The sequence below is a fragment of the Bombus vancouverensis genome, chromosome 1 (assembly GCF_051014615.1).
Source record: "Bombus vancouverensis nearcticus chromosome 1, iyBomVanc1_principal, whole genome shotgun sequence".
In the NCBI taxonomy this organism is placed as follows: Eukaryota; Metazoa; Arthropoda; class Insecta; order Hymenoptera; family Apidae; genus Bombus; species Bombus vancouverensis.
This window is the reverse complement of record NC_134911.1, coordinates 11,103,328-11,129,362: the sequence shown is the minus strand read 5'-3', so window position 1 is coordinate 11,129,362 and position 26,035 is coordinate 11,103,328. Positions and strand designations below refer to the sequence as shown.

The following is a 26,035-nucleotide window of genomic DNA, read 5'->3' as shown; positions in this document are numbered from 1 at the left end:
TCTAGGCGACTCTGTACCCTCTCTGGTCCATCTACGCATCACGGCATCAAGATTATTTATAGAAACATTTCGTCTTGAATGTCTATTAATTCAGCCGACCAGAGTTCACCTGCATGTGCGTATCATCGTACCACCTGACGGCGTGGCAATTACACGGTTTTCGCACATGCGCCATGTAAGGCGCTTTCGGAGCGCGGGAATTCAATTTCCCTATATGGCGCTCTAGAGATTACGATTTTGGGGAAAGTAGTGCGAAGATTAACAAGTTTTGCCTATTTGATTTTACTTAAAGAATATCTAGAACATATGTTAGATTGTTGATAAAAAATATTAAAAAAAATACATACACATATCGACTCTAAATTGAACGTGTTAAAGATGTTTAATCCTTTGGATTTAAAAAATGATTTAATGATATTACGAAGAATTGGTTGATAATCCTATTGAGTTTTGCTGTTTAAGATTATTTTTTGATTTGTATATATTTCTTTATCTCATTTGATTTAAATCTGATTTGTTAATGATCTTTTTAAGGGATGGACAATTATAGAGAAATGTTCAAGACATTAGTTGTTTGGATATAGTAAAGAATTGGTTGCACATCTCGAAAATGTTTAAGTGTTCAAAATATTATAATTCTTTTTTATTTTGTTGCATTTAAATTTAATTTTTATAGATCATTTAGGAGATGGGAAATTCCAAGGAAATTCCAGGGAATTGTTAAAGATATTAACTCTTTGAATTTAACTGTGAACTTTTAAACATTAGAAATGAATTCTTATAGGTATGCATTTTTAACTTTTTAGTTTTAGTGGTTCATTTTTTCCGTGGGAAAGCATGATATCAAAATTACTAGCTTCTTAATCCTCTATAACACTATGAAACTTAGAAATCGCATATATATATTTTTTTTAAACTTTGTCTTCTTTATTTGTCATTCAGTTAAAAATCTTAATTAACTATAATATATCTTTCAATAACTGAAAAAATCCTGGTTATAGAGGATTAAACAACGATCACATGGAAGGTTAATTTAGTTACCGATCGTTCAAAGAGGGGATACTAATACCTTTTTTCTATTTCTTGCCTTCTTGAATCGTCGAACAATTTCTCGAATTATGTCGTAGGGTTCCGTTGCTGTTTTTAACGAAATCACTCAAGAAACTCGCATATCTTACATTTCTTTTTCTTTTCAGAATTATTAAAACGCACTTTACCCATAATATTTTACAATATATCCTTAAAGTATTCGACAAAGCACTTTCTCGTTACATTTACAATATCCCATTCACATTCTCGTTTTTTCTTAAAAATCATCGAAACGCGGGTTCATCCACTAATCGCATCTATTAAACAACCCGACCTGATGAAATTCAAACAAAACAATTGGTATGAAAGAACACGAGATCCAAGAGAAGTATCTGGAGCAAACGGATCGAACCAGACGAAGTGGACGAACAAAACGTTTAATCGAACGAAACACCAATCCAAAATCTTTTGTGAAGAATAATCGACGATCGCCAGATGTCGATGGCGCGTGAATCAGAATTATCGAAGCTACACTGCCAGCCATAAATGTTAGGGCACCTATTCATTACAATTATTGGGAAACTCTAACAAATTTTGGTTTATTTGAGATTTTATATTGTATTATAATTATATGTTATAATTATAATAATTAGGATAAGGCTTTTTATGCGAATTTATATTTTTCATATTTGAATGCAACTACAAAAATGGTACTTAATTATAAGTAAAAATTTGTTTTACCTTCTAAATGTTACATTGGGAAGATTACATTAGAAATTTTATATATCTTCCCATATTATATACACTCTGTACATTTTTCTACAATCAAATTTTCCATAAATCTGCAATCTAGATTGTGATAATCATATAATAAAATAATTAAAAAATAGGAAGGACGAAAAGTATCTAATTTGTATTAAATATAAGTAGGTATTCTAATATATACTTATGGCTAGCAGTGTATATTATGACGGATTCATGAAAGAAACGTAGAGGATCGTAGATATTGTGCCGTAATTATGAGAGTCGTCGCGCAGAATGATCGAACGTGCAAATTTGATGATTATGTCATGATTTGGCACTCGATCATGGAGCCACGTCGTCTTCCTCTCGCGTGTTTCCGTCGATGAGTAAAATAGAGTAGCGAACATTGCGTTCAACATGATTCTCTTGGCTCTTTATACGCTTGGCTGTTTTTACGGATAGTCCTGGCTTCCGGGTGTAAACGTCGATCTTTTAGTATCTACTCTTTCAGCCAATTCGTTTAATACTATTTAGTATAGTGTTAGTACAGTTGATAAAAGAATTATGGTGAAATATAATTAGTTATGATTTCTTTTTCATGGTGAAATATCATTAATAATAATTAATTTGTTTAATTAAAGAAACGTGAATATTACAAGAACTATAAAAATTGAAAGATGTCAGTGTTCTGGAATAATGCAGGTAGTTATTCGAGTTAATAGTAAGTTCTGAATATTTTTAGGAGATTTCTGCCGTTTTAGTACACCATAGCATAGGAATGTCAAGTGAGAAAAATATTTATCGTTCCTGTACTATAATTAACAATGATACAGGGGTGTTTTGTAACACGTAGAACCTCGTTCGATGGTGGATGTAGTCGCGAAAACAATGAAAAAAGTTGGTGTAAACGCGAACCCTGTTTGTCCTTGTACTTAAGTTCTAGCTTTTTTCACATTAAATTATTAATGAGTAGACTGTGGACAGTTATTGCAAATCTGTATCTCTATAAAAAGCAATGAGAAAAGAGTACTTTAGACACTTTTGTATATCGTGTAGATTCTTTATATTTTTGTGTATTTAAACTTAATAGCAAATATTTAATAAATTTAGTAAATTTAAAAAATGCATAAACATTGGGAAACTTTTAACATATAGACAAACTACAGTATTACGATACATTTCGACATTAATGCAAATTAAACTTAGCGATATATACAGTTAATATTGACGATTAAAGAAATAGATTTTCCTTTTTGGAACATCAATTACGTAATCCAGTGTAACGGCGCTGTAACATGACAACCGCAGGCTTGAATTTAGGTCGAAAGTGACTTCCCATATGGTTAAGCAGCTGTACATTATTGATATACAAAAATGACTATGATTCGAGAAAAAGGTTAAACAGGGCACATATTTATGCAAACTTTTCTCATTCCTTCGTGTCCTCTATCTACCATTAAAGCTACATAGTTCCCTATGTTATAAAACATCTTGTACAGAAAGGCAGATTCTTACTTATTAATTTATAAAATATCATTTTTACAATATTACAAGAAGACTTTAGAAATCTTCTACTTATATATTCGCCAATTATATGCAAAAATACTTGTGATACGAATCACCAAATATGCTTTCTCATTCAACTACTATTTTTATAACTCCTTTATATTAATCTTAAATATACTTAAATATACTCTGTTTGTTCATCGAGAATGAATTTTATAATTAAGGAGCCTTGTTGAAAAAGGGTCCAGAAGACAAAATAGTGAATTGATTAAATAACAAAGTGACTCTAGTTTTTTAAAATATTAGTTACGTTTGTGTTTATAATTATATCAAAATATAATGTAAGAAAGTAAAATGTGTTAAAGTCTTTCAATAAATATAACATGTAAGTGTCTCAATACTTATAACTGGAAGTATATGTATTTGCCATAAACCTATAGACCCTTTTTATCAAAAAAGTTTCCTCAATTAGTTTTATTTCCCTAAAAAATGCTTCTCTTCGATAATCAAACAAAAGATTGAATATTCTCAAGAATATAATAACATGTAATAACGGCAGTTTATAATGAAATGAAATTAACAGTAAGACATAAAAAACCAAAGAAATAAACTCGGCTATTAAATGGTAGAATTAAATGACACCCAGGAACCAGAGGACTATCATAGAGATTGATAATCGTATGGTCTCTGATATCAAGTATGCACATATGTGATCGGGTACATTGCTCGCTTAATAATGCTGGACATTATAAACGGTAAATGTAGAATCTTCTGCGTTAATCGTCGTATCCGTGATAATAGGACGCAAGCGTATTTCGTACGTTCTTCTGGATCTCGCTTTCTTTCTTTCTTGTTTCCTTTTCGTTTCTTGCAAAACATAGAGGATAGACAGAGATTTCATGTGCATGTATATGTGTTATGATACAGTGACCGCGAATCATGTATACAGAGTATTCCAGATTTTTCATACAAAACAATGTTCATAATTTTTATATATTCTATGAATAAGGAATGTTATATAGGTCATTTACAGCTTCATTAAAAATGAATAGGAGAAATGTGAAATACCCAAAAAAGAATAATATTTTAGCATACTATTGAGCTTGTAGATATGAATAACTTTAAAGAAGAAAGATATACCAATCAAATAGTAGTACATGTGGTGAACTGATAGAAACAGTTAATTCGTTCATTGAGATGAAATAAAAATAAAATTTTTATTACAACTTTTTTATTTTAAATAACCTATATTTATGGTCTTTTTAGTTTTGCTCGTAGAACAATTTTGTTTTGCAGAAAAACTTGGGGCACTCTGTATAGTTTTAAACACAACAATACTCGACGAACGTTCGTCCGAGAAAACTGCTATTACTCTGCTCTCAAGTCGTTGCCCCTCTCCGTTTTCCCTCGTTCTTTTTCCTTCTAACTCCATTTTTTATCTTCTCCTCTCGTTTTCTTATAAAGACTAGATTGTACATAGTATTTCCTATATACACACGAACACAAATGAACTTGTTTCGTTTTTCATCTCGATCCTTTATCTTCCTTTTCTTCTTTCTTTACTCTTTCCTTGTCTTTCTCTACAGCTATTTAAAAATGGAAATCATAGTGGCGTAAGTCAAGATTTTGAGGATTTGAATCTAATATGTAGTTCGACTTTTAAATGTATCATTCTTTTGGTTTTATACTTGATTAAGTTATATAACTGCAGATTCATATTTTTATAATATAAACACAATTAAGTACAGATTTGCTTCACATATTATAACAAGTACTTTACATATCCTATGTGTTCTTGCATATTGCATGCATTCTGTGCTTCTTTATGATTTGAAAAAACATAACTGATGTTTTAGTAAATTATAGCAAACCAACTTACAACCACTATGATTCTTAGTCTTCCATTTGTTCATCTCATCCCGTAAGCTAAATTGTCCGTCATATAGGAGAGAGCAAGTTCAATTTGGCGAATCGTCATCTCGGCGACTCAATGAGAGCCACTCTTTCTCGCGTTCTGGTCGCTCTACTTTTTGCTTATAAATAAACGAGCCTCGCGGTTGGCACTTTGTGACGTCGGCGGGCCACTGTGTAGAGCTGTGAACGGGAAAATCGAAATGAACGGAGGAGGAAGATAACAAGCGTGAAATGGCCAAGATGAAATTGGAGGGTTAAACAAAAGAAAGGAAGAAAGAATAGGAAAACATGAAAGTAAGAAATATGGTAATATTGTAAGAAAATTATATACCTGGCGTTCCACTTGTAATTTCATTGATAGTGAAAAAAAATAAAAACAGTTTTTAGGTGAAGATTACATAGTTTGATCCGACATCCGATGATGATAAAAAGATTCTTTTCAATATTGTCTTCAACGCTGCTATTTTTCCTGTTTAAGATCACTCATATTAACATCCGCTTTTTACTAGTTTAATTTATTGCAACATTGTAGCCAATTTGTGGACAGGTTCAACGAACTATGACATTAAAATGGACCTAAATAAAAGAAATAAATAATAATTATTTAGTTGTATTCATAGAAATCCGCAATTTAGAAGCTGCTGATTTCAAATTAATCAGAAGATTAGCAGAAAACTCAATATACATAGTTGCAATTAGAAGAAAAATGATACCAAATTTCTGTCTGATAGCGTACATAATAAAAGAAGAGAATGTTCGCCTAAAACTTCGCGATAAAACGTTTACAGTTACATTTAAGATGTGTGTATATAATTTTCTGCAAATGTATTTTGCGCATTTTTACCGGTGTATTATTTGCCCTCGGTTTATCCGGAAAAACCGGAAACACCTTGCACGAGAGGGAATTATATAACAATGGGAGAAACAAACAGGGAAAAACAGGTGGATAGCCGTAGAAAGAGACGTTGTCTGCGTGGGTGACGATTACGAGACGAGAACGAATAGAGAGAGAGAGAGAGAGAGAGAAAGAGAAAGAGAGAAAAGGGAGGGAGAAAAAGCGCCGGAAAACCTGTGCTTCGCGGACACATCAGCGAAAATAGAATCGCAAAGTCTCGGACCCGCGTTTCTACAATAAAGTACGCATATATTATGTATGTGTATGTACAGTAGCTCACGAAAAAATTCCGATACTTGTAGAAATCTTTTATGAATTTACTATGTGTGTTATGCAAGACACTTTGACAGCACTCCAATGAGATCCAACTGTCGTAATCATATTGATAAAATTAAAAATAAATCAGAAAATGTATATGAAAGTTACAAGACATTTAGTGCAAATATATATTTCGCAGAGGTCATAAAGGTATTTAATAAACAATGAATTATTCATTACATTAATAAACCTCAATATACAATGGAACCATCTTTAACGCTTATTACATGTTTGATGGTTGTTCATGCTGTATACTAAATTTTTAATATATATATGCATATATGATTGCAACGAATACCTTCTAACTTTTATGCACATTTTCAGATTGCTTTCAAATTTTATCAAGATAATTACGTCAATCGCGTCTAGTTAGAATGCTAATCAAATTTTCGAACGTTTTATGCACCACATACTTTTATTAGTATTCAAATACTTTCGTGAGCTACTGCATATGTATATGTATGTATCGTGAGAAGTGTCGGATATAGGTTTACTGCGTAATGGCATAATTCGCGGTCCGAATGGTTCTACAGTCCCGGATGATGGAATTAGGACCACTCAAAGCTTTTAAGTTGAACAATGTAGTGGTCAACAATGGGTAAACAAGTGATTTGATCAGATTTCAAATATGTCCAATAGTACTGAAGCCAAATAAACTGTCCGATTATGGGAATACAAATATTCTGCGACGTGACATAATAAAAATTAAATAAATTAAATAAATTAAATAAATTAAATAAATTAAATAAATTAAATAAATTAAATAAATTAAATAAATTAAATAAATTAAATAAATTAAATAAATTAAATAAATTAAATAAATTAAATAAATTAAATAAATTAAATAAATTAAATAAATTAAATAAATTAAATAAATTAAATAAATTAAATAAATTAAATAAATTAAATAAATTAAATAAATTAATTGTTACATATACATAATTACCTACATATATGCTTGTAATTATTAATAATTTGGACAATCAAAGACAACTTGTCATTTATCTGATATAGTATATGTAAAACTTCTGCGTGTGATCCTAATTTGATACCCGGAAACCGTAAAATGCATTCACAGTATTCTACATATATTGAAATAACGAAATTCCCTTTATTTCTCTATAAATTGATTAATCACCGTAAATTCCAACATGTTTTCGTTTCTTTTCGATCTTCTTCATCTTTCTTCCATTTCTTCTTCCTTTTTAAGAGACAGAGAAGAATTGGGAGGGTGCGTGGCCTGCGATCCGAATAACCGAGAACCGAGAACCGAACGGAAAACCGTAAAACACGGAAAAACCGAACCGAGTCATTCGACGACACGCTAAAAGCTTCTTAAAATCGTACAAAGCACCAGTGCGTACAAATTCACTCCTCCGTTCGTCTATACATACAACTTGACAATCACAATGTCCCTCTCTTTCATACGTATTATAATTAGTCATCTTTCTCGTTCAAATTTTTTTTTTGTTTCTTTTTTTTCTTTTTACCATCGACGCAGTGACAGAATATATTATATATTTCATATATATATATATATATTTGTATGTTCATATATATACATATACATACATATATATACATATATATATATATACATATACATATATATATATATACATATAGACTTTTTTCTCTGTTTTGTGTTTCGTTTACTAGTCCGTAGCAAAAAACTGGCAGCGGTGTGTCGCGATTAACATAGAACGAGTCCTTAAAAGGAGAAACACGAAGCCGCGAATATAATTTCTTCGCTCGTTCGTTTCATTCTCCTCCTCCTGCTCCTCCACCTTCTTTAACACTTCCTCTTCCGTATCCGCACGTTTCTTCGCGGGCAGAGAAGAGAAAAACGCGTCGTTACCCGGCGTCGTGTGTCTTTTTTCAACCTTCCAATCGACAAATACCTATTGACAAGGAGAATGCGGAAGTCATCGAAAGATCATCGACGAACGGACGACGAGAACGACGATGACAGAACGAAAAGTACGACGCCGGGTTACCCTGAGACGGCGTCGACGATATTCAACACGAGCGGCCAATTAATCCCCGTGATTTATCGAACGACGATACACGTGCATGTGGACTGTACACACGTGATTTCTTCCGTTCTTCGCTTATCATTTATCTTTCTCTTCCTTTCCTATACATACATACATACATCGTTTTTGTTTCGACTCCTTCGATTCTCATTTTCTTTCTTATCCTTCTTCTCCTTTTTCTTTCTTTTCTTTTTTTAAATCTTTTTTTACTTTTTTTTGTTTAGACGCGATTTAATGAGGTCTCAGTGTAACGATTTTATTGTTGCAATTGTAGTTACAGTAATCGTAATCGTAGTCGTGGCTGTACGGCGGCAACAGAGATGTGGACTCATGGGGGGCCGGGCAGGAAAGATGCCTGGGTCAGGCGAGTTCGTTGCTGTCCGGGAAATGGTCGCGACAGTCAAGACAGGCGGCCAGATCGAGCACCAGGTGATGAAGAGTGGGATGCTCGAGGACCTCCGCGTCCGGCAACGGTGGATGGCAACGGGGCCTCTGCTGTCGACCCCTGAACGACCGGTGCAGATTCAACACCACGTCGCAGAACACGTAGCGCACCAGCAACAGTCGTAGGAAATCGTCGCCGAAGAATTGCAACACGCTGGTTTCTGCGTGGACCGATAAAAGCGCTCGGTCAGGTCCAAGGCGGTTTCTCTCGGAGTTCTGGTACGTTTTTCTTTTTCTTTTTTTTTTTTTTTTTTGATATACATGCGGACATGTATACGTATGTACAAATGGTTGTAACAGTGTCTCCGTGGTTGTGTACAATGGGTGTGCAGTTGGAGTTTCTACATTTGTTTCTCTTTTTTCTTCACTTTCTTCTTTTTGCTTTTCGCTCTTAGAGAGCTTTGGTGGTTTTAGAAATTAAAACGAGGCCCTTTGAGGTTGTTCGGATTTTTTTTAGGAAAATGTTTTCAAGCTTGTGGTGTTTCTTCTTTGTAATTTAGAAAGATGTGGTGAATAACGAATAGCAAAATTGTGAGGGAGTTTGTTGCATGAGAGTAGTAACATTACTGCGTAGAATTTGTTTATCGCTCGAAACAATTAATCCTGTCTTTTGAGTTGTGGGAGAAACTCTTTTTTTTATCAGTGGTAGAACATATTTTCCTCGTATTCTTATAAGGAAGACACGACGCATTAAGATTAGATTTTACCTGTTTTACCGAAAATAATTATACATAAGCATCGTTTAGTTACAATCGACAAGTACAAGACGATTGAAAAATACAATTTTGCGTATAAACAATACTAAGCATGAAGGGATTAAATTAAAAAGTAGATCCCCGCCGCACAATTTTACTATTCTGTCTTCCTGCATATTCTAACTTCTTGCCATATTACTATTCAGAATTCTGAAAAAGAAATAGGATAAATGGGAATAAAGGGAAACATAAAATAACATAATTTCAATATTGGAGGAGAGAAGGGAAATACCATAGAAAAGTGAAAGGTTTAAACACCTCCAACTGCACGTTAACGGGCAACCGATTCATGGAGAGACCCTTCCAACACTTTGTACGCTCATTCGTTCGTTTCGTTTCAGAATTTTGACGTTCGAGCAATTGGATTTATGTTCCGATCGGGGACGTCAGCTCGCCGGTAACTTCCATCGTCAAACTCGACCCTTTTGCACTTGATAAATTTTTATGAACTCTCCGTTACGGGCAAATAAACTTTCCCGATTTCTACGAATGTTTGCGACAAGTTTATTTCGATCCCGACGCAAAAGAAGTGTTGGTAACTCTTGTTCCAGATGGAAAAACCCGGCAGGTACATCTTTTCTAAGGTGTATTTTTCAATCCTCGAAATTCAACATTGTCCAAGTCTTATTCAAGAAAAAACTTTCTTGTTCCTTCATACATATTATCTTCTATCTAAAAAATAGGAAAGAATAACAACTATAAAGGCAATTATATTCATCTAAACTTTCCTCTTTTGCATTTGTAACATGAAATATGGAATTTGTATTATAGGAAGTAAAAATCACTTATATCTTTGATATTAAACATCTAGTAAATAATTCCTGTCTACTACAACTGTCTAAATAATTCCTGGCATTACAAACAGCTTCATTGTGCTAGAATTTCGTTTGTTTATAAGAGGAGAGATTGTATCTCTAAACCAAAATTTTTCCGGTTTAATCTGAAATAGAATAAAGTAATAATCAGATGAATGAAATTAAAAATGGTAAAAAGTAAACAAAAGTAAATAAAAAGTACAAGAGTAATAGTAGATAGTAATAATAGTCGCGTTGAAATGAAATTAAATTAGAAAATTAGATTAATTGTTAGATGGGTTATTTTACACCTTATCGCTGTCTCTGGTTAAACTGACGAAAATATGCATGACAAGGATAGTTTACTCTGTTCGTAAGACTCGGAACTGTATAGTCCAATCGGGTGGTCGTGATGCTAAAAAGAGAAATGAAGAGTAAGCAGTGGAGAATCTTGAGAAAATTTTCTTGATAAGCAGTCAATTGCATCTGCGACTGTTTCGTCAGCGCAGTTACATTACCGTCATTCATTATACCGTCAGTACAGCCATTTATTTCGCTATTCGTTCCCATATGTCATAGGATGTAATTAACGAGAATAGGAAGACAATTAAATTATGACAATTGGCATATACAGATAGAGAACATTCTCCTACGAAAAGCATATCTTTCTTCTTTCACGCTGTGGTTTGAAAATTTGAAGCATATGACATAAAAGAGAAAGTGGTGGGAAAATCCATCCACTTTTATGATTTACGTGCAGTAGCATTGTCATGATCGCTCGGTTGGACTACACTTGGAAATCGATTGAGGACCAACACCACAGATACGTACGTTTCTTTAAAATTATAGAATTTCATAAAATGATAGAATCTGGCTGAAAGAAATAAGGAAACATATACCGAATTCCCTTTCATAGTCACAACGTTGGAAAACAGAAATCGCTGATGTGAACTGATATTAAAACAATTGGAAATGAAACGTTACGTTAACTTGGTTCCTGAAGTTCTAAAATTGATTCTTAATTCGTCATACTATACTGGAAATCGCCTGCTGACGTCCACGATCTTCCTCTAAACAAAAATTCGACGACGGTTCCAGATCCAAAGATATGGCCGACAAATTTGCATATTACTGTTGCTGCTGTTGTTGCCTGCTACTAGAGAACCTGTTGTTGTTGTTGTTGTAGTTGTTGTTTCAACTTTCGAACGAATTATTGTCAAGCTAGACAGCCAGCTGGCTGTCCCGATCGATTTCGGTGAAACTTTCTAAGGGTAAAGTGAACTAAACGTATCCGCACAAAGCTTTACTTAACGACGCGATTATTATAAAGAGAATGAGAGTGAGTGAGTGAGTGAGTGAGTGAGAGATAGATAAATAGATAGATAGATAGAGAGAGATAGAGAGAGAGGAGAGCCTGCGACAAAGGAAGCCACTCGTACGTTCAAAACTCGCACACGACATATCGCTGTCGCGAGAGGAACAATGGAGAGCCCCTTTGTAGCCGACCCTAGATCCACGCGTCTAGGAGGAAAGATTGCCGGTTCAGCGATAAACACGACCTGGATCTAGGCCAGCTCTGTTTATCGTTCGAACGCAATCGTAAATCCCTTTCGGCGCGTTCTGGCTGCCGGTGAACGAACCGAGACGATTTCGAAGACTGGGATCGAGAATTCTTCTAATGCGCTCCTCGTTAGCAAAGCCGATTATAATCGTTATTAAGGAATAACCATCGGGTTGATCGAGAAGTTTATAGCGTTTTTTAAATATAAACTTCTATCGAATAGATAGATATTTGAGTTCTCAACATTTTAAACTCTAAACTTCATCATTTTCGAACGTGGTGCTTTGAATTTTCAACTGTTCAAATCTGGAAGCTTGTCGATTATTATAGCCACTTAAATTATATTGCTGGATGCTTTATAGTCGTTTGACGAGCGAAACAATGTTGAGAGAAGATGGCGTTGCTTGTGGAGGATAACGCGTTCCGCTGTCACGCCAATTTTATGTGATTTGGCACCCGCGCCACGTGGGTCAACGATATCTGGTAAAAGATAAAGAGATTATGAAAAATAGCAGGGCGCTTATCCCAGAATCGTGGAATTGAATGTCTGAATATCCGCATAAAAGAGTTTTTCTTTTTACAATTCCTAACAGACACACCTTGTATTTACTTTTTAAAATGAGCTTAAACGTTATTCTCAAGAAAGAAGTTTCCTATAAATGGGCCGATACTTATGAGCTGTAACATACTTCTTGGATGTGAATTGATATAAGGAGAAACACTATGGTAATTTTTGTAAATGATTTGCATTTGGGAAAGATCTGATGTATGATTGCATATCGTTTGCTAATTGATGATTTTAATAATTAAAGAAATTTACGTCGGTGGATTTCTTTCCTCTCTGTGAGCCCACACTCCTTTCAACGAAGATCGATCCTTGCCCCTTTGGAGGAAAAAAAAAGATAGATGATACCAAAATAAATTCATTCGCACATAAATAATATAACATCTAATTTACCTTCGCACTATTCCACGTCTCTTAATTACAAAATGTCCTATTAGAGAGACTTCACAATCTTCAAACCTGTATCACAAAATCCTCTACAAAAAACCAAAGAGTGAAATACTGTATCAAATTCATTTCCATTATCGTCATTCCAAAAAACATAAATCTATTATACAGTCTTTACAATCGTTTAAATATTCTAAGATCCGTCTAATAAATCTCTAAAAGCAATATTCTCATCACCCAGTCCACGGATCGAACGCAGCCAGACCAGAGCCAAGAAAGTTTCACCGATATGCCCCATTCCCCGTTCCCCATCCAATTAGAAGAGAAAGAGGGACAGAGATAGATAGACAGAGAAGGAAGCCAGAGCAGAGCTCTTGCAGGCCGTGTCAGGCGACAAAAACAACGTCCTGGATCCTTACCGCATCTGGAGCGCGTGACGAGCTGACAAGCCTCGATGAGGAATCGCTCGATGTAACGCTGGCACCGCTCCCAGTGGTGCACGGCCAGGCTGCCGATGTTGCATATAAGGCAAAACGCGGCTAGGGGGGCGTGGAGAAACAGAGTGAACAGGCTTCCACCGTGTCGAACGTCGCGTAACGTTGACGGCGTGTCTTGGGGCGACATCAGCACCATCAACGGCTGTCCGAAATAACGAGGTATCTGTTGGAACACGAAGCTGTTGTCCGAATCGACGACCACGAACAGCGGTTTCCTTGTGAATGGATAGAGGTCACCCGGGTATAGGCAGTGCGGTTCCTTGCCACCTGTCGGCCTCTTCCCGTGCTCCGGGTCCCTCTTGCTACACGTGGACACGCCACCCAGGTCGTACCCCACTGCAAAATCGGAAGGTTTATCAACATCGTGCAATTCCGGTTTCGTGGAGCGGCGTGATGTCACGTGGGAACGGTACCCTAACTATCGGGCTACGCGCCCTTCCTTGGCTTCGTTTTGTGTTTTATGTCAGTTTTGGCTTTTCAGGTTTCGAGTTACAAAGAGTATTTAGGAAATTCGTAGATAGGAATATGGGGATTTGGTGCTTAAGATTTATAATTAGGAACTAAGGCATTTAAAATTTTTAAATATAAATGTTGGAATGTTGAGGTGTCAAAGCATTGAAGTTAAAAGATTTGGAAACTGGAAGATCTCAAATTTGAAAATTTTATCGCTTCCAAATGTGAAAGTGTACAAATTTAAAGCCCTGTAATTTAAAAATTTGCGGATTCAAAACATTAAAATCTAGTAAATTGAAAATTCAAAGCTTCTAGATTTGAAAATCCTGAAAAAGTACAAAGTTTCCAAATTTAGAAGCTTAAAAATTTGAAGCTTCCGAATTTAAAAGTTTGAAAGTTCAAAGCTTCAAAATTTGAAAGTTTAACCACTCAGCGCTTCGAAATTTAAAAATTAAAAACTCATGGGTAAAAAAATTGAAAAGTTCGGAGATTTGAAACATTGAAACCGGAAGTATTATTTTCTAACGTAATCTATCTTTTTAAAGCTATAACAAATCTTCCATAAGGACCGAATAAAACCGAAACTTGCGGTTGCTGAGGCCTGTTTTTCGCACTGAGCGTTCTATAAATAAAACAACGATCAGTTGCATCGGCTGTTCACGCGCGGCCGGCTTGAAAGAGCGAGCTTCATTTCGGCGAAACAATGAGCAGAGAAGCTTGTCCGACCGTGTCGGTTTTCGAGACTCGCCGCTTGAAATTGGAGCGTTACCAAAATCGTTGCCTGTATCCTTGGAAGATTTATTTGTGTCCGGACTAGATCGTACCACGACATTGTAATTTGTATCGCGCATTTTGGAACGTACCAATTCTGCTTTTAAATTCTACCTAGTTTCCCGCGCGTCTGACCATTCCTAGTTTTTTCCACTAAATACCCTATATATGTTCTCTATTCAAATTTAAAAGGTCAAATTTAATTTCTTGTCTAATGCTATAACGGTATGGTGAATGCGTATTTTGAAAGCCGAAATAAAAATAACAAGGATCTATGTTTATACGTATGTTACTATGCTAAATATTCCAAAATTATTGACTGTCTTAACATTCTAATCATGTTGTTGATTTTTTACGGAGCTTTAAAGATATATTAACCTTTTTTTGAGATAGTTATATCTTTAAGTGTAACAAGTTGTTTTCTTTCCATATTAAAATATTTTCTGCTTAACATTATGTAACATAAAAATAAAAAAAAACAAAGAAGCTAGACTTATTATATTGATCCCTTATGGTCTTCATATTTGATATATTGAGATCAGAACACACATCCATAGTCTAATGCCAACGTTTATCTGTAAAATCTATCGCAACCGTAAAAGTGAGATTTTTAACGACACCGAAAGCCGAGATTTATTTAAAAGAGGCAAAAGAATTGTCGGTCGAATGTAACCGGCGGGGTTTCTTCGATATCGACGCGTCACCGCGTATTTCGATATTGATTGCAAACTTAGAATCTACTGGGCCGACAGCTTGGAATCTCTATCGCGGAATAACCTTGACACGGATGCGCTACTCTACTTTCGTTGAAAGACCGTTTTCGCCTTCTCGAGCGGCTTGTAACCTCACTGCGCTCTGAATACCGGCTTCCGAGCGCTCCTTTGGTGGTCAGCTTGCTAAATTTTTCAACATCTTCGACCTTCGGTCTTGACTCGAATTTTTTTCTTCTATTCTATCCCTCCTCTTTTCTTTCTTTTTTCTTTCACTTCTCCTTCGTCCTTTTAAAGGTATTTTATGTGTAACATTTAGGCAACATACAAATGGACGATAAGTGGAAAGTGTTACGTACTTTGAAGAGAACAGCAGGAAGGGAGAAAGAGAGATTGCTCGATGACTGGAGAGGAATTGTGATACAGAATAAAGTAGTCTGTACAAAAGATCCGTTTGGAAATAGGTGGCCAAATTTTACAGCGTGTTTCGGTTCTACTGATGAAAACGGGTCACGTGAAGGTTATGGATTTGCGGACGTTTTCATCTCAAGTTGTAGAGGTACGCATGTTATACTGGAAAATATATCAACGTTACTTTATTTTATATGTATATACCTCTTTGGAAACGAAATTTTTTGAGTATAATAAAAGTTAGAAATATGACTAATAGTAATTTCTGAAGGAAAGTATTTTTATTTACCTTCCTAACCTCATTACGTCCTGTGGCACAATTTTCTTATTATTAAAAACTTATTTCTTATTTCTTATTATTAAAAACTTTCCAAATTTACGAAAGTTGATAGATAATGAGATATTCAAAATCTTTTTATTCGTCGAGACGGAAGAAAAGTAGAGGTTTAATAATCCAAAGTTTGAACCAAAATATCTGTAATATAACACAAACGTCTATTATACATTATCATATTTATAGCGTAATTTAACCTGCATATAAAATTAAACACGATCCCAAAATTTTGCCACCAATTTACCACTTGATACACGCGATAATAAATACCCATAGGACAATAAATACTTGTTTACATTTACATGCGGACACTGACAAATACTGAGAACACACAGAAATATAGTAGCTCGCGAAAGTAAATACTTATAGAAACTTTTCATGAATGTATTATGTGTGTTATACGAAACAGTTTGAAAATGTAGTAGAAAAACAGTAACAGTAGTTTCTTATTGCTGATTTTTATGCAATTATCAGTAATTTTGAGATACAAAAATACGTAATGATATGCAACGTTATGATACGCAACACATACAAAAGCATACAAAACATATAAACGTATAAAGATACAGTATTGTTTTTGTGTATAGTACTGTTTATGATATTTAACAGGTAAACCAGATCTCTGCTCAGATCCTACTCTTTTAATTGTATTCATGAAAATATGAATTTACATAAAAATCAGCAGTCTACTAATTATACTATTGATGAAATTCGAAAATGTTTTATATAGCACAAACAATACATAAAAGGTTCCATAGCAAGTACATATTCAGACATTTCCGCGAGCCACTATACATGTATCACAAAAGACATCGAAAGCATTGCATAACGAATTCTGGTATTAAATATACGAATTACTAATTAAACCAGGACAGAAATGCGATGAATGACGGGCAACTATTCCAGATCGGCCGGAAGATAATAGATCGTCGCGGTTGAACGTCGTGGCACGTGGAATATTAGGAAACCATTTAAACGACCTGGATTTTCTATGTAGTTAATTCAACATGCACCGCGAGAGGTCATGGTCGTGTGTATCTCGTATGTCGACTCTCAAGATGTCTTCTTTCGATCCGCATAAAAGTTTCATGAGGATGCCCACTAATTAAAGACGAAAAAGAAGAGGACGCTAGCGTGTGTTCTTTCAAGTTCCTTCGAGTCGCGGACACCTTGTACTGATCTTTTCGCGAATCCAATTAAAGGCGTTGATTTCTGAAGGAGAAAGGAACGCTGTATTGTGAAACTGAGGAATTTTCTTTGTGGTACAATGTGGTTCTAACGTGTTAATGAGAAGAGACTATTTTTAGGCGTGTAATTGAATTGTTCTCAACAAATTGGTTGGATATGAATAATTTTTGTTGCTATTAAATAACAGAAATTCGTAAAATTACTAGTAGTTCTAGTTTTTGTATTAGGGGTATGTGAATTTCATCTGCAAATTTAAATAGAACTTTTTACCTTCTGTAATGTGTAATGCATTTAATTATATACGTGAAAGTATAAATATTTATACCTTTTCAAAATGTATGTTTGATTTATGAATTTCATAGATATCATTTGAATCTGTGTATGGAAGTGTGATACTTAAATATTGATTTTTTATGCTGTGAAATTTTCAACTGTTATTATATAGTAGTTAATACTTCATCTAAGCTAGTGTAGCATTGTCTACAGCTAAATAATTTTTTCTGCAGATCTTGGTATCTTCTATATGTATCTATGATTATATACATATAAGCTTCTGACTCTATAAGCCTCCTATTCTAACCAATCTTTAAAGCTGTAAATAATATAGCCTAAACAAAATATATCCTACTACAAATGTCTTAATAATTAGATTTCCTGCTCTTTGTACTTCCTATAAAAAACTGAATCCATTCAAAAACTATCCACTATATATGTGAGTTATTCTTTAACCCTTTGTAACCAAAACTTAATTTGCTTATGAAACAAAAATATGACAGATTATTATAGTTATTCGTATTAATCTAAAATATAAGAATTAATTATTATTATAAAAATATCATGAAGTAGAAATAAAATAAAGTAGAGTTTAACAAATAGATACATGTAACTTCCATAGTGTCATACAGGATTAACATTGCTTTACCTTAACCTCAACTCAATTTCCAACAACTTATTTAATTTAAAAAAAAACATTATATAAGCATACCATTCCCTTCCAAGTACAATAGCTGCAAACTTCCATCCTCCAAATTCGGAAAAAAACAAAGGCCAGAATAAATTTAACTACCGCAACTGATCGTCATCATCAGTTCCGATGAAATGCAGAAACACTTTCCGGTCTTTCCCACTCGACTATACATAATCCGAATACTACTAACGAAAAGAGCGTTCCTTTCAGTAACTAAATCAACGATGAGTGCGGCTCGTGTGTCGTATGCTCACTGGAAGCCCTTGAACGAATCGGAGAAAGGTGATAGTCCGATTCGATGATCCAATTAGTGGCATGCGTTTAAAGGTAGATCTACGCGCGGTGGTGTAGGCATCGTGTAACATTGTTGCGACACGGCTTATCTGTAAACTGCGGATTTTTAGACATTTATAGGAAATTTGGAAGTGCAAAATTGCACAAAATACACATGATACAAAAAATATATAAAATATTCAAAGTATAGTGTATAATGCTTGATAGATAAAACAATTTTCTGATCGAATATCTCCTTTTTTAATTATATTCTCAAAAATATTTATGAAAAAAAGTCTCTACAGAGTTTACAACTTTTTAGTTATAATCACAAAAATTTGAATCTGTATAAATACCCGCGGTTTACTAGTATACATATATATTTAATTGAGCGTGTTTGATTAAATGTATTTAACTGCTGTAACAAAGGAAGCAGCTTCATTTTTCAGTAATTTAATTAAAGCAACAAATATCTCGTTAAATTCGATTTTATCTTTGCTAAATTAACTCTTTCCAGTTAAAAGATTAATATACGGAAAAATAGCTTCTATATATTTTACAATATCTCAGAATTGTGAATTCAACCCTATCTTCTCTAGATTCTAGTTACGTGGTTTTGCCTCTCTAGACTCAATTTGTTGAACAGAATACGAATATTTTGTATGATAGACATGGAAAAATCCTTTCTTCGTCGTTCAAGGATCGTTAGGAGAGTTAGACGTATCGATAGGACACGGAAGACTCGCTCTACCCGACCGGTCGAATTACCGGCCGAGGAAACTGACCGAAAATGCCGACACGCGTTCGCATTCGGCTTCGTCAAGCGCGTGATTCGTTTTAGCCTTGCATCAACGACTGCCCTCTACCGTGATAAGTAATTTTCGGCCGATCAACGAAATCGATCGGAGGCCAACCGCCTTTTTAAAACGGAAACTATTTTCGTTGACAAGAGGCGAACATGCTTTGATCGATCAACTGGTTATTAGTTCGCGTGAAGTGTTTCGATTTGGAGATTTTCAGGTCGTGGGGGTAGTTGAATTGTCGAATGAGAAGTTTTACAAATTTACTAAGATACGGTATTAGATTTAGAAAAGAAAGCTATGTAAAACTTGATTTGGAAATGTTGGCTTTAGGATTAGTGCGAGAAAGTACAAACGTATAAAATATTGGATTTGTGTTGCATATGATACTTATCAATATACGGATGTGGTTATAGTACTCTGAAATTAGGTTAGACACGTGTCTGTCGGTGACAATATATTTCAAGAAATCGTCAAAAATATTTAGCCCAATGATGATTTGCTTTTGTACATTTTATGAAACAACTCTAATCGACAAAGCTAATAAAACTTCGTAGCTATTAAGATTAACTATACAACAGAAATATTGCAACCACGGAAAACGCTCTTCCTTATTTTCCTTCCCAAGAAAAACCCATTAACATCAACCATCTATCAAACTTCCTCCAACTCTCTAATCTGCTCTACTCCTACATCGGCTGCCTACATCTATTCCATATCTCTTCCCTGACAGCAAAACGTAAAAACGGCTCAGCCAAGGCTCTAAGATACTCGCGGAAGCGTGATCGGTCGCGATCAAAGGCAACACTCACTTTCTTCCGGATGCTTGACGGTGGAGAAGCAGCCGTCGGCGGACAAGTAGAGCAACAGCGCTCCGTTCGCGGGCAGCTCCTTGAAGCCGCTCGCGAGGAATACCTGTACCTGGCTGTAGGTGGGCTTGTACAACAGGTACTTGTGTGGATTGTCCCGCCTCGGGGCACCGTTCTCGGCACCAGGATACGCGCCAGGCCTGAATGGCATCCTTCCTGCCGGCGACGCATCGTGCAGGTGATTAGGGTCGTCCCTTGGCTCCCTCTCCAGCGTTTGCAGCATCCTGAACATGTCCATCGACAATTCACTAAACTTCACCTGGTCGGCGCAATTGCCAACGATCAGGATCTCCTGCAGGGATAGGCACATGGGTGGCGTACGTTCGACTGGCGGCGAGGTCTGGGGCCCCAACCTGTGGGTTAGTATAACCGGGTTCGAGTCCGAGTGCACCACTCCGACGGCCGATTCGGCCTTCACGAACGCCTTGATCTCGTCGAGGACTAAATTCCACTCGAGTTGATCGTCCGGTTCGTAGGTGCTGGTGTAATCAACGATTTGGGCATCCAACTCTTGGACCAATTCACGGACGAGCTTCATACGATTCAACAGCAGGCAGACGACGATGAAACGGGCGTAGTACCTGAGCTTCTTCACCATCAGGTCGCTCCTATCCTCCTTGGCGGCACGGCTGTAGTAAGCGCGGCCGCGAATCGCTGCGTAGAACGAGTAGGCCTCGTGAAGGTACGAAGTCTCACTGGTGCGAAGGTAGTAATGGTAGTAGAGCTGGCCGATCTTGCTCGCGATCTCACCGATCTGCCACCTCTTCAGGCCGTACTTCGTGTCCAGTATCGTCCTGTAAGAAGAGGGCGCGCGTGGGTTCACGCGCGCCTTTTATGGTTATTGGTCTGGTAGGCGCTTTGATAGGAGTGTTGATTGATATATTGAGTTAATAATGACATAAGAATAAACAAACAAAAGGCACTAGATATAAGAAAAGAAGTATAATTTTATACTTTTATGTCTTTCTGGATCTTCTATTAAGTAACTGTTGCTTGAAGTAAATACAATTGCTCAAATATTAAGTATTAAGAGATTTATAATCTTGTTGTGCCAATTATAAAAAACTGGTACTGGTTTTTCTTTGCTTGTATGTATTTTCAGTTTTGAAGTTAAGATAATAAAGGAAGAGAGGTACATTAACGTTTCTATGGAGAACGCTGTATAAAATTCTATATTATACTTAAAACCTTCTCCAGCTAGGCTACAAAAATACAATACTTCCAACCCTATCCATTAAACAATTATCATTAAAAAATCCTCGCAAAACCTAACAATACTTTCTTTCACGAGAAATCACACCTCCCTAGACTAAGATCAAAGAAACGCTAGTAACAAAGTCTCAATACCTAACCTTCCGCGACAAAAAAGGTACAAGGAAACTGCAACACAATAAAAAAACTAGACAAACGAAACAACAAGGAAAGAAAAGAAAGGTAAAAAAGAGAAACAGGGGAACATAATACAAGCTCAGATACCAGCGATACTTTTGAAACTGATGGCCGTACGTTCGAGAAACTTTTCCCTATTGTTTTGACGTGTGGAACCGATGCTGAAAGAGCGTCCCCGATATTTATTAACAGTCGACACGGCACGATCGCGTGTCTACCTATCTATACTTGCAGCCACGTGTTACGTATGCACATATATCGTACGTGTGTGTATATAGGAGATGTACCGTAGCAGTTGGGTGTCGCATGTCTGCACGAACGCGAGCGGTGTGAATAGCCGGATAGACAATTGACTCTTTGTCGAGTCGCACCATCAGCCAACCGGCCCATGTTGATGACACTTTACGATCAAAAAGGAAAGGTACAAAGGGCTGAAGATTACCGGGCATCCAGTGCAACAGAATCGAAAGGGTAAATAAAGACGTGTGTGTAACGTGGTCCAAGTGGGCCAACGAAGCAAACTCACCCAAGTAAATCGGTCTAGGGTTAGCTTCGACTGTTACTTAGTGAAAGAGGTTATGGGTAGAGACTATGGTGAGTTTATGAATGAAATGATGACTGGAAAGGGATGGAGTAATGTGATTGGTCTATAATATATAATTTATGATACTTTATATATATGAACGGTTCAGAAAAAAGGTGAAACAAGCGATTTGTAATTAAAAAAGTTTCGCTAGAGAGAAACAATTAAACTTGATTTTAATTTTTCAGACTTTCAACATTTTGCATCTAACGCAGTGAATAATTAATTCTGATTTTAAGGTTACATGTAAACTAAACAGATTATAGAATGCTGTGACTACAGCAAACGTTTGCACGATCGTTATATCACCCCCATAGTCCACAGGGAGTACGACGGAAACCACGTGACACAGATCCTCGTGGCGATCGTAATGTTCCTTCTGTCGTAATTTATAGACAAGAAACGGAAGGAAAAGAAATTGGAAACGCTTTTACCGTTCAGCCACTGCATGCGCTATGATAGTTGTTTGTTAAATTATTTTTTTAATTAAATTAAATTATTTTTTTCGAATGAAAAATATTTTTTGACTCGCTTTTTTAAAAAATATATTGTAAAGGAGTATTGTAAATTGTAAAGATGTATTGTAAATGTATTGTATCTGTATTTTATACTGACCCTAAATATATAAATAAATAAGTAAATAATCAGTTTCAGAATTAAACAATTCTTTAAACTCTACGTTCAAGGTTCACTTTATGTATTCATTCAATTTGTGTCAAGTGGCGAATAATCATAGAACGGTTTAGTTTCCTTTGAAATAGTATTTCCCTTATCGTTCACCGTAAATTATATTCAATAATCTTTATTAAAATATTATTATCGGTGACATTTACTGACCTTTCTTGACTTATTCCCCAATGAAAGATCATCAGAATCGACGTTGAACTATTTTAACATTTACGTAAGTCTCAGATTCATACTTTCAATGGCCTTCACGGTGCATTTTACTTATAAAAAGTTACGTGAATAATTTATGACGTTGAACACGAAATTTTAACAATATTTGCAATAATTAAATATTGAAGAATTAAGACCTGTTAATTTCAATCATGCACTAATAATAATAATACTAATAACCGATTAAATTACCATATTTTTATTAATCTAATATAACTAATAATTGCTATGAAACAAAAAATTCGTAGTTATTGGAATAAGTATATTAAATCATACAGAAGATTGAACATAAATGGATGCATTCGCATAGCGATGGCCACGAGAATCCAAGTCACGTGCTTTTCATCGTACAAGAACTCTTCGGAGAAATCACATAAAGATCATGCAAATTCTGAATCGTATTACGAGAAAAAGTCATGTAATATGATCTGTAAAGATATCTGAAACGCAATTGAACAGAGCCTAGTAATTTTAGAGATGAAAATATAATTTCTTAATGCATAATTACTATAAACTATTATATGATGTAGAAATCTTCATTGCAAATGGAAGAATTTCAAAGTTATAAATAATAACTCCATTTTGTAATACAAGATCTACCAAAGGCATTGAACTTTCCAGTTGATTAAATAATAAAATATATTAAAGAAGCTCTATCTTTTTAAAGATTTGAACTATCAAGAACATTGGAATCTTACAATTAATTAAACAATAAAATAATTGACAATATGCTTTATAATTAATTAAAACATACAAGATTTATTGGAATAGAAAACTATTAAATATAGTTATATGTATGTATCTATCTATTTTCATTGAAATCATCTGTATCCATATAGTATATACTCCCAGGTGCATATTAAAGATTGATAGATCTAATGTTAAAAGAAACCATGTGCAGTTTCTATGTTAACTGATGTATCTTTTAATTCACAGCAAAAGATATTGAAACACTCGAGCCTGAAGCGATCGTTTTAAAGGATATTTCAAGTTCCATTCCGCAAAATTCAGCGTATAAAAGAGAAGATGTACAAAGGAAACGTGAAAGCAGACTAAATTGAAATTAATGTATCTTTTAAACACACATATAATTTTCTCACACAAATATATCCATTTTGTAAAACGTCATTTAATTTCATATTTCCTTCGTACATATATATATATATCCTTATCTTTCATACTCTGAATTTTATAAAATTAAATCACACGTATTATATCATACGTACAATATGCTATACAAAATCTGCTTCAAGAACTATAAAAGTCTAATATAATATGCTCGATGTTTCTTCGTATCTCCAATCCTTATTCCAAACGATAAAAATATCTGGGTTGTGGATTTTAAAAATTCAAAAGTGTATAAATCGTACGTAACACGCAAAATACATAAAATATCCAAAGTCCAATACTCGTTCTAATATTTAAAGAGTGAAACAAATTTCTGGCTAGATCCTATTCTTCCAGTTGCAGTGTCAGATCTACCTAATAAGGTATAAAGATATCTATAATGCTAGCATTATTACTAGACTACGGATGTTTATATATTTATGGGGAATTTAATGCAAAAATGCAAGGAATGCGCAAAGTCCTAAAAGTGCATAAAATATTCAAAGCTTAAATTTCATTTCTTAAACTAAAACTTTAACAAAAGCGTTTGTACAAACAGCCGCAGTCCAGTTATACCAAATCGAAAGTGATAAAATTAGGAAAACGATAATTGATGAAACCAGTAAGATTATCCTGTCCTTGTAGATGTACGAAGAGTAATGTGTAACCCACTAAAAGCACCGACATGTCGTAGGGAAATCGCGATGAAGATCTGAGTAAGCGGCAGAGATACACGATAGCTATATACACACACGCGTGACCGTGTTCACTCGCGCGCACGATTCTCCATTCACGTTCACGTCACATGGTGGGTCGAGCGCGTAAAAGGACCGTGCCGTGGTCCTTCGTGAACGGGCGCAACCGATCCCAGTTTTACATCCCTGTTGCCTATTACGTACGTCTTTCACGTACGTGTAGATACACGCGTGTCTTTTCTGCGCGAGGCGGGCTTCCGCGGCCCGTCAGGCCCTTCCGAAGGAGATAGAGGAATCACCAAGAGAACACAGCTCTGTTTCAGCGTTATCCTGACAGAGTCGCGGATCGTGTCGAAGGACCTCGTGGCGTGGAGGACGTCGTACGTGTATGATCGATGGCTTCAGCCACGCCAGCGGCCACCCTCGTCCGACGATGACTCACCGTGTGGCCTCCGTGTGGTATATACGCGACACAATGTTGCATGATGCTTTTCATTTTTCTTATCTTTTCTTTCGTCATTTTCATTCTTTTCTTTCTATTTCCTTATCTTGCTGCTTTTATTCCTCTTCTTCCTTTTTTTTTCAAGTTTCACTCACCTGTGCTGCTGTTGAAACTTCCACAGCTTCGTGTAGATGTCAAAGGTGCGCCCGAAGTAACCCTGCCACTGCTTGTGCCCGTACTGTGGTAAATCCCGTAGCCCGTTGAACAGCTGCTTGCTTTTCTCGAGCAGGTGGCAGAACTCGAGGACGACTTTTCGCTCGTGGTCGTCCATGCCAGCCATCATGACCATCTTTTCGGTGAATCGAGATCGCGGCCACTGGCTGGACGGCCCTTCAGACGACGGTCGCGGTGGCCCCGCGTGATGGCGCCTGGCGATTCCGCCACCCTCTCTTCCTGCACTCTGGACACGGACGCCGCGACCAACGCGCCGACCCAATCAATACTTGCCCACCCCGCATCAGGGGGCGCACCGTCCGTGTCGTACCACGCCACCGAGCACCACGCCACGAGCCACCCCGCACGCGTCGCAACGTCGACCTGAGACATCTGTCTGTTCCGCCGATAGACTCGCTCTTGGACCTCGTTCGGAATACGCGAGCGATCGATAGATTTATTTCGGAGGGTAACTGTCATGGATCTGA

The 26,035-nt window shown here is 35.9% G+C and overlaps 1 protein-coding gene and 1 long non-coding RNA gene across 8 annotated transcripts; one reads left to right on the top strand and one right to left on the bottom strand.

Annotated features, from left to right (window-relative positions):
* Positions 1 to 22: 22 nt before the first annotated feature.
* Positions 23 to 10,383, top strand: LOC143302788 (uncharacterized). Its single transcript, XR_013058577.1, has 3 exons — positions 23 to 115; positions 8,717 to 9,105; positions 9,983 to 10,383. It is a non-coding gene; the product is annotated as an uncharacterized LOC143302788 (long non-coding RNA).
* LOC117153532 (protein SCAI) lies at positions 906 to 25,895 on the bottom strand. 7 transcript variants are annotated; one of them, XR_013058574.1, is made up of 6 exons: positions 25,490 to 25,895; positions 20,165 to 21,015; positions 13,368 to 13,781; positions 12,955 to 13,037; positions 12,817 to 12,879; positions 10,662 to 12,476 (listed from the first exon to the last, which is right to left on the bottom strand). XR_013058574.1 is itself a non-coding variant. In XM_033327672.2 (4 exons), the coding sequence occupies exons 1-4, from the start codon at positions 25,681 to 25,683 to the stop codon at positions 8,803 to 8,805; spliced, it is 1,704 nt and encodes a 567-aa protein (XP_033183563.1). In that variant the 5' UTR covers positions 25,684 to 25,890; the 3' UTR covers positions 906 to 8,802. The 7 variants fall into 7 exon arrangements, 3 of the variants coding, with proteins under 3 accessions (XP_033183563.1, XP_076475180.1, XP_076475175.1); XR_013058572.1 differs by lacking the exons at positions 10,662 to 12,476; positions 12,817 to 12,879; positions 12,955 to 13,037 and adding exons at positions 906 to 4,865; positions 5,159 to 9,047 and having other exon boundaries at positions 25,490 to 25,890; XR_013058571.1 differs by lacking the exons at positions 10,662 to 12,476; positions 12,817 to 12,879; positions 12,955 to 13,037 and adding exons at positions 906 to 5,373; positions 5,525 to 9,047 and having other exon boundaries at positions 25,490 to 25,890.
* Positions 25,896 to 26,035: the final 140 nt, after the last annotated feature.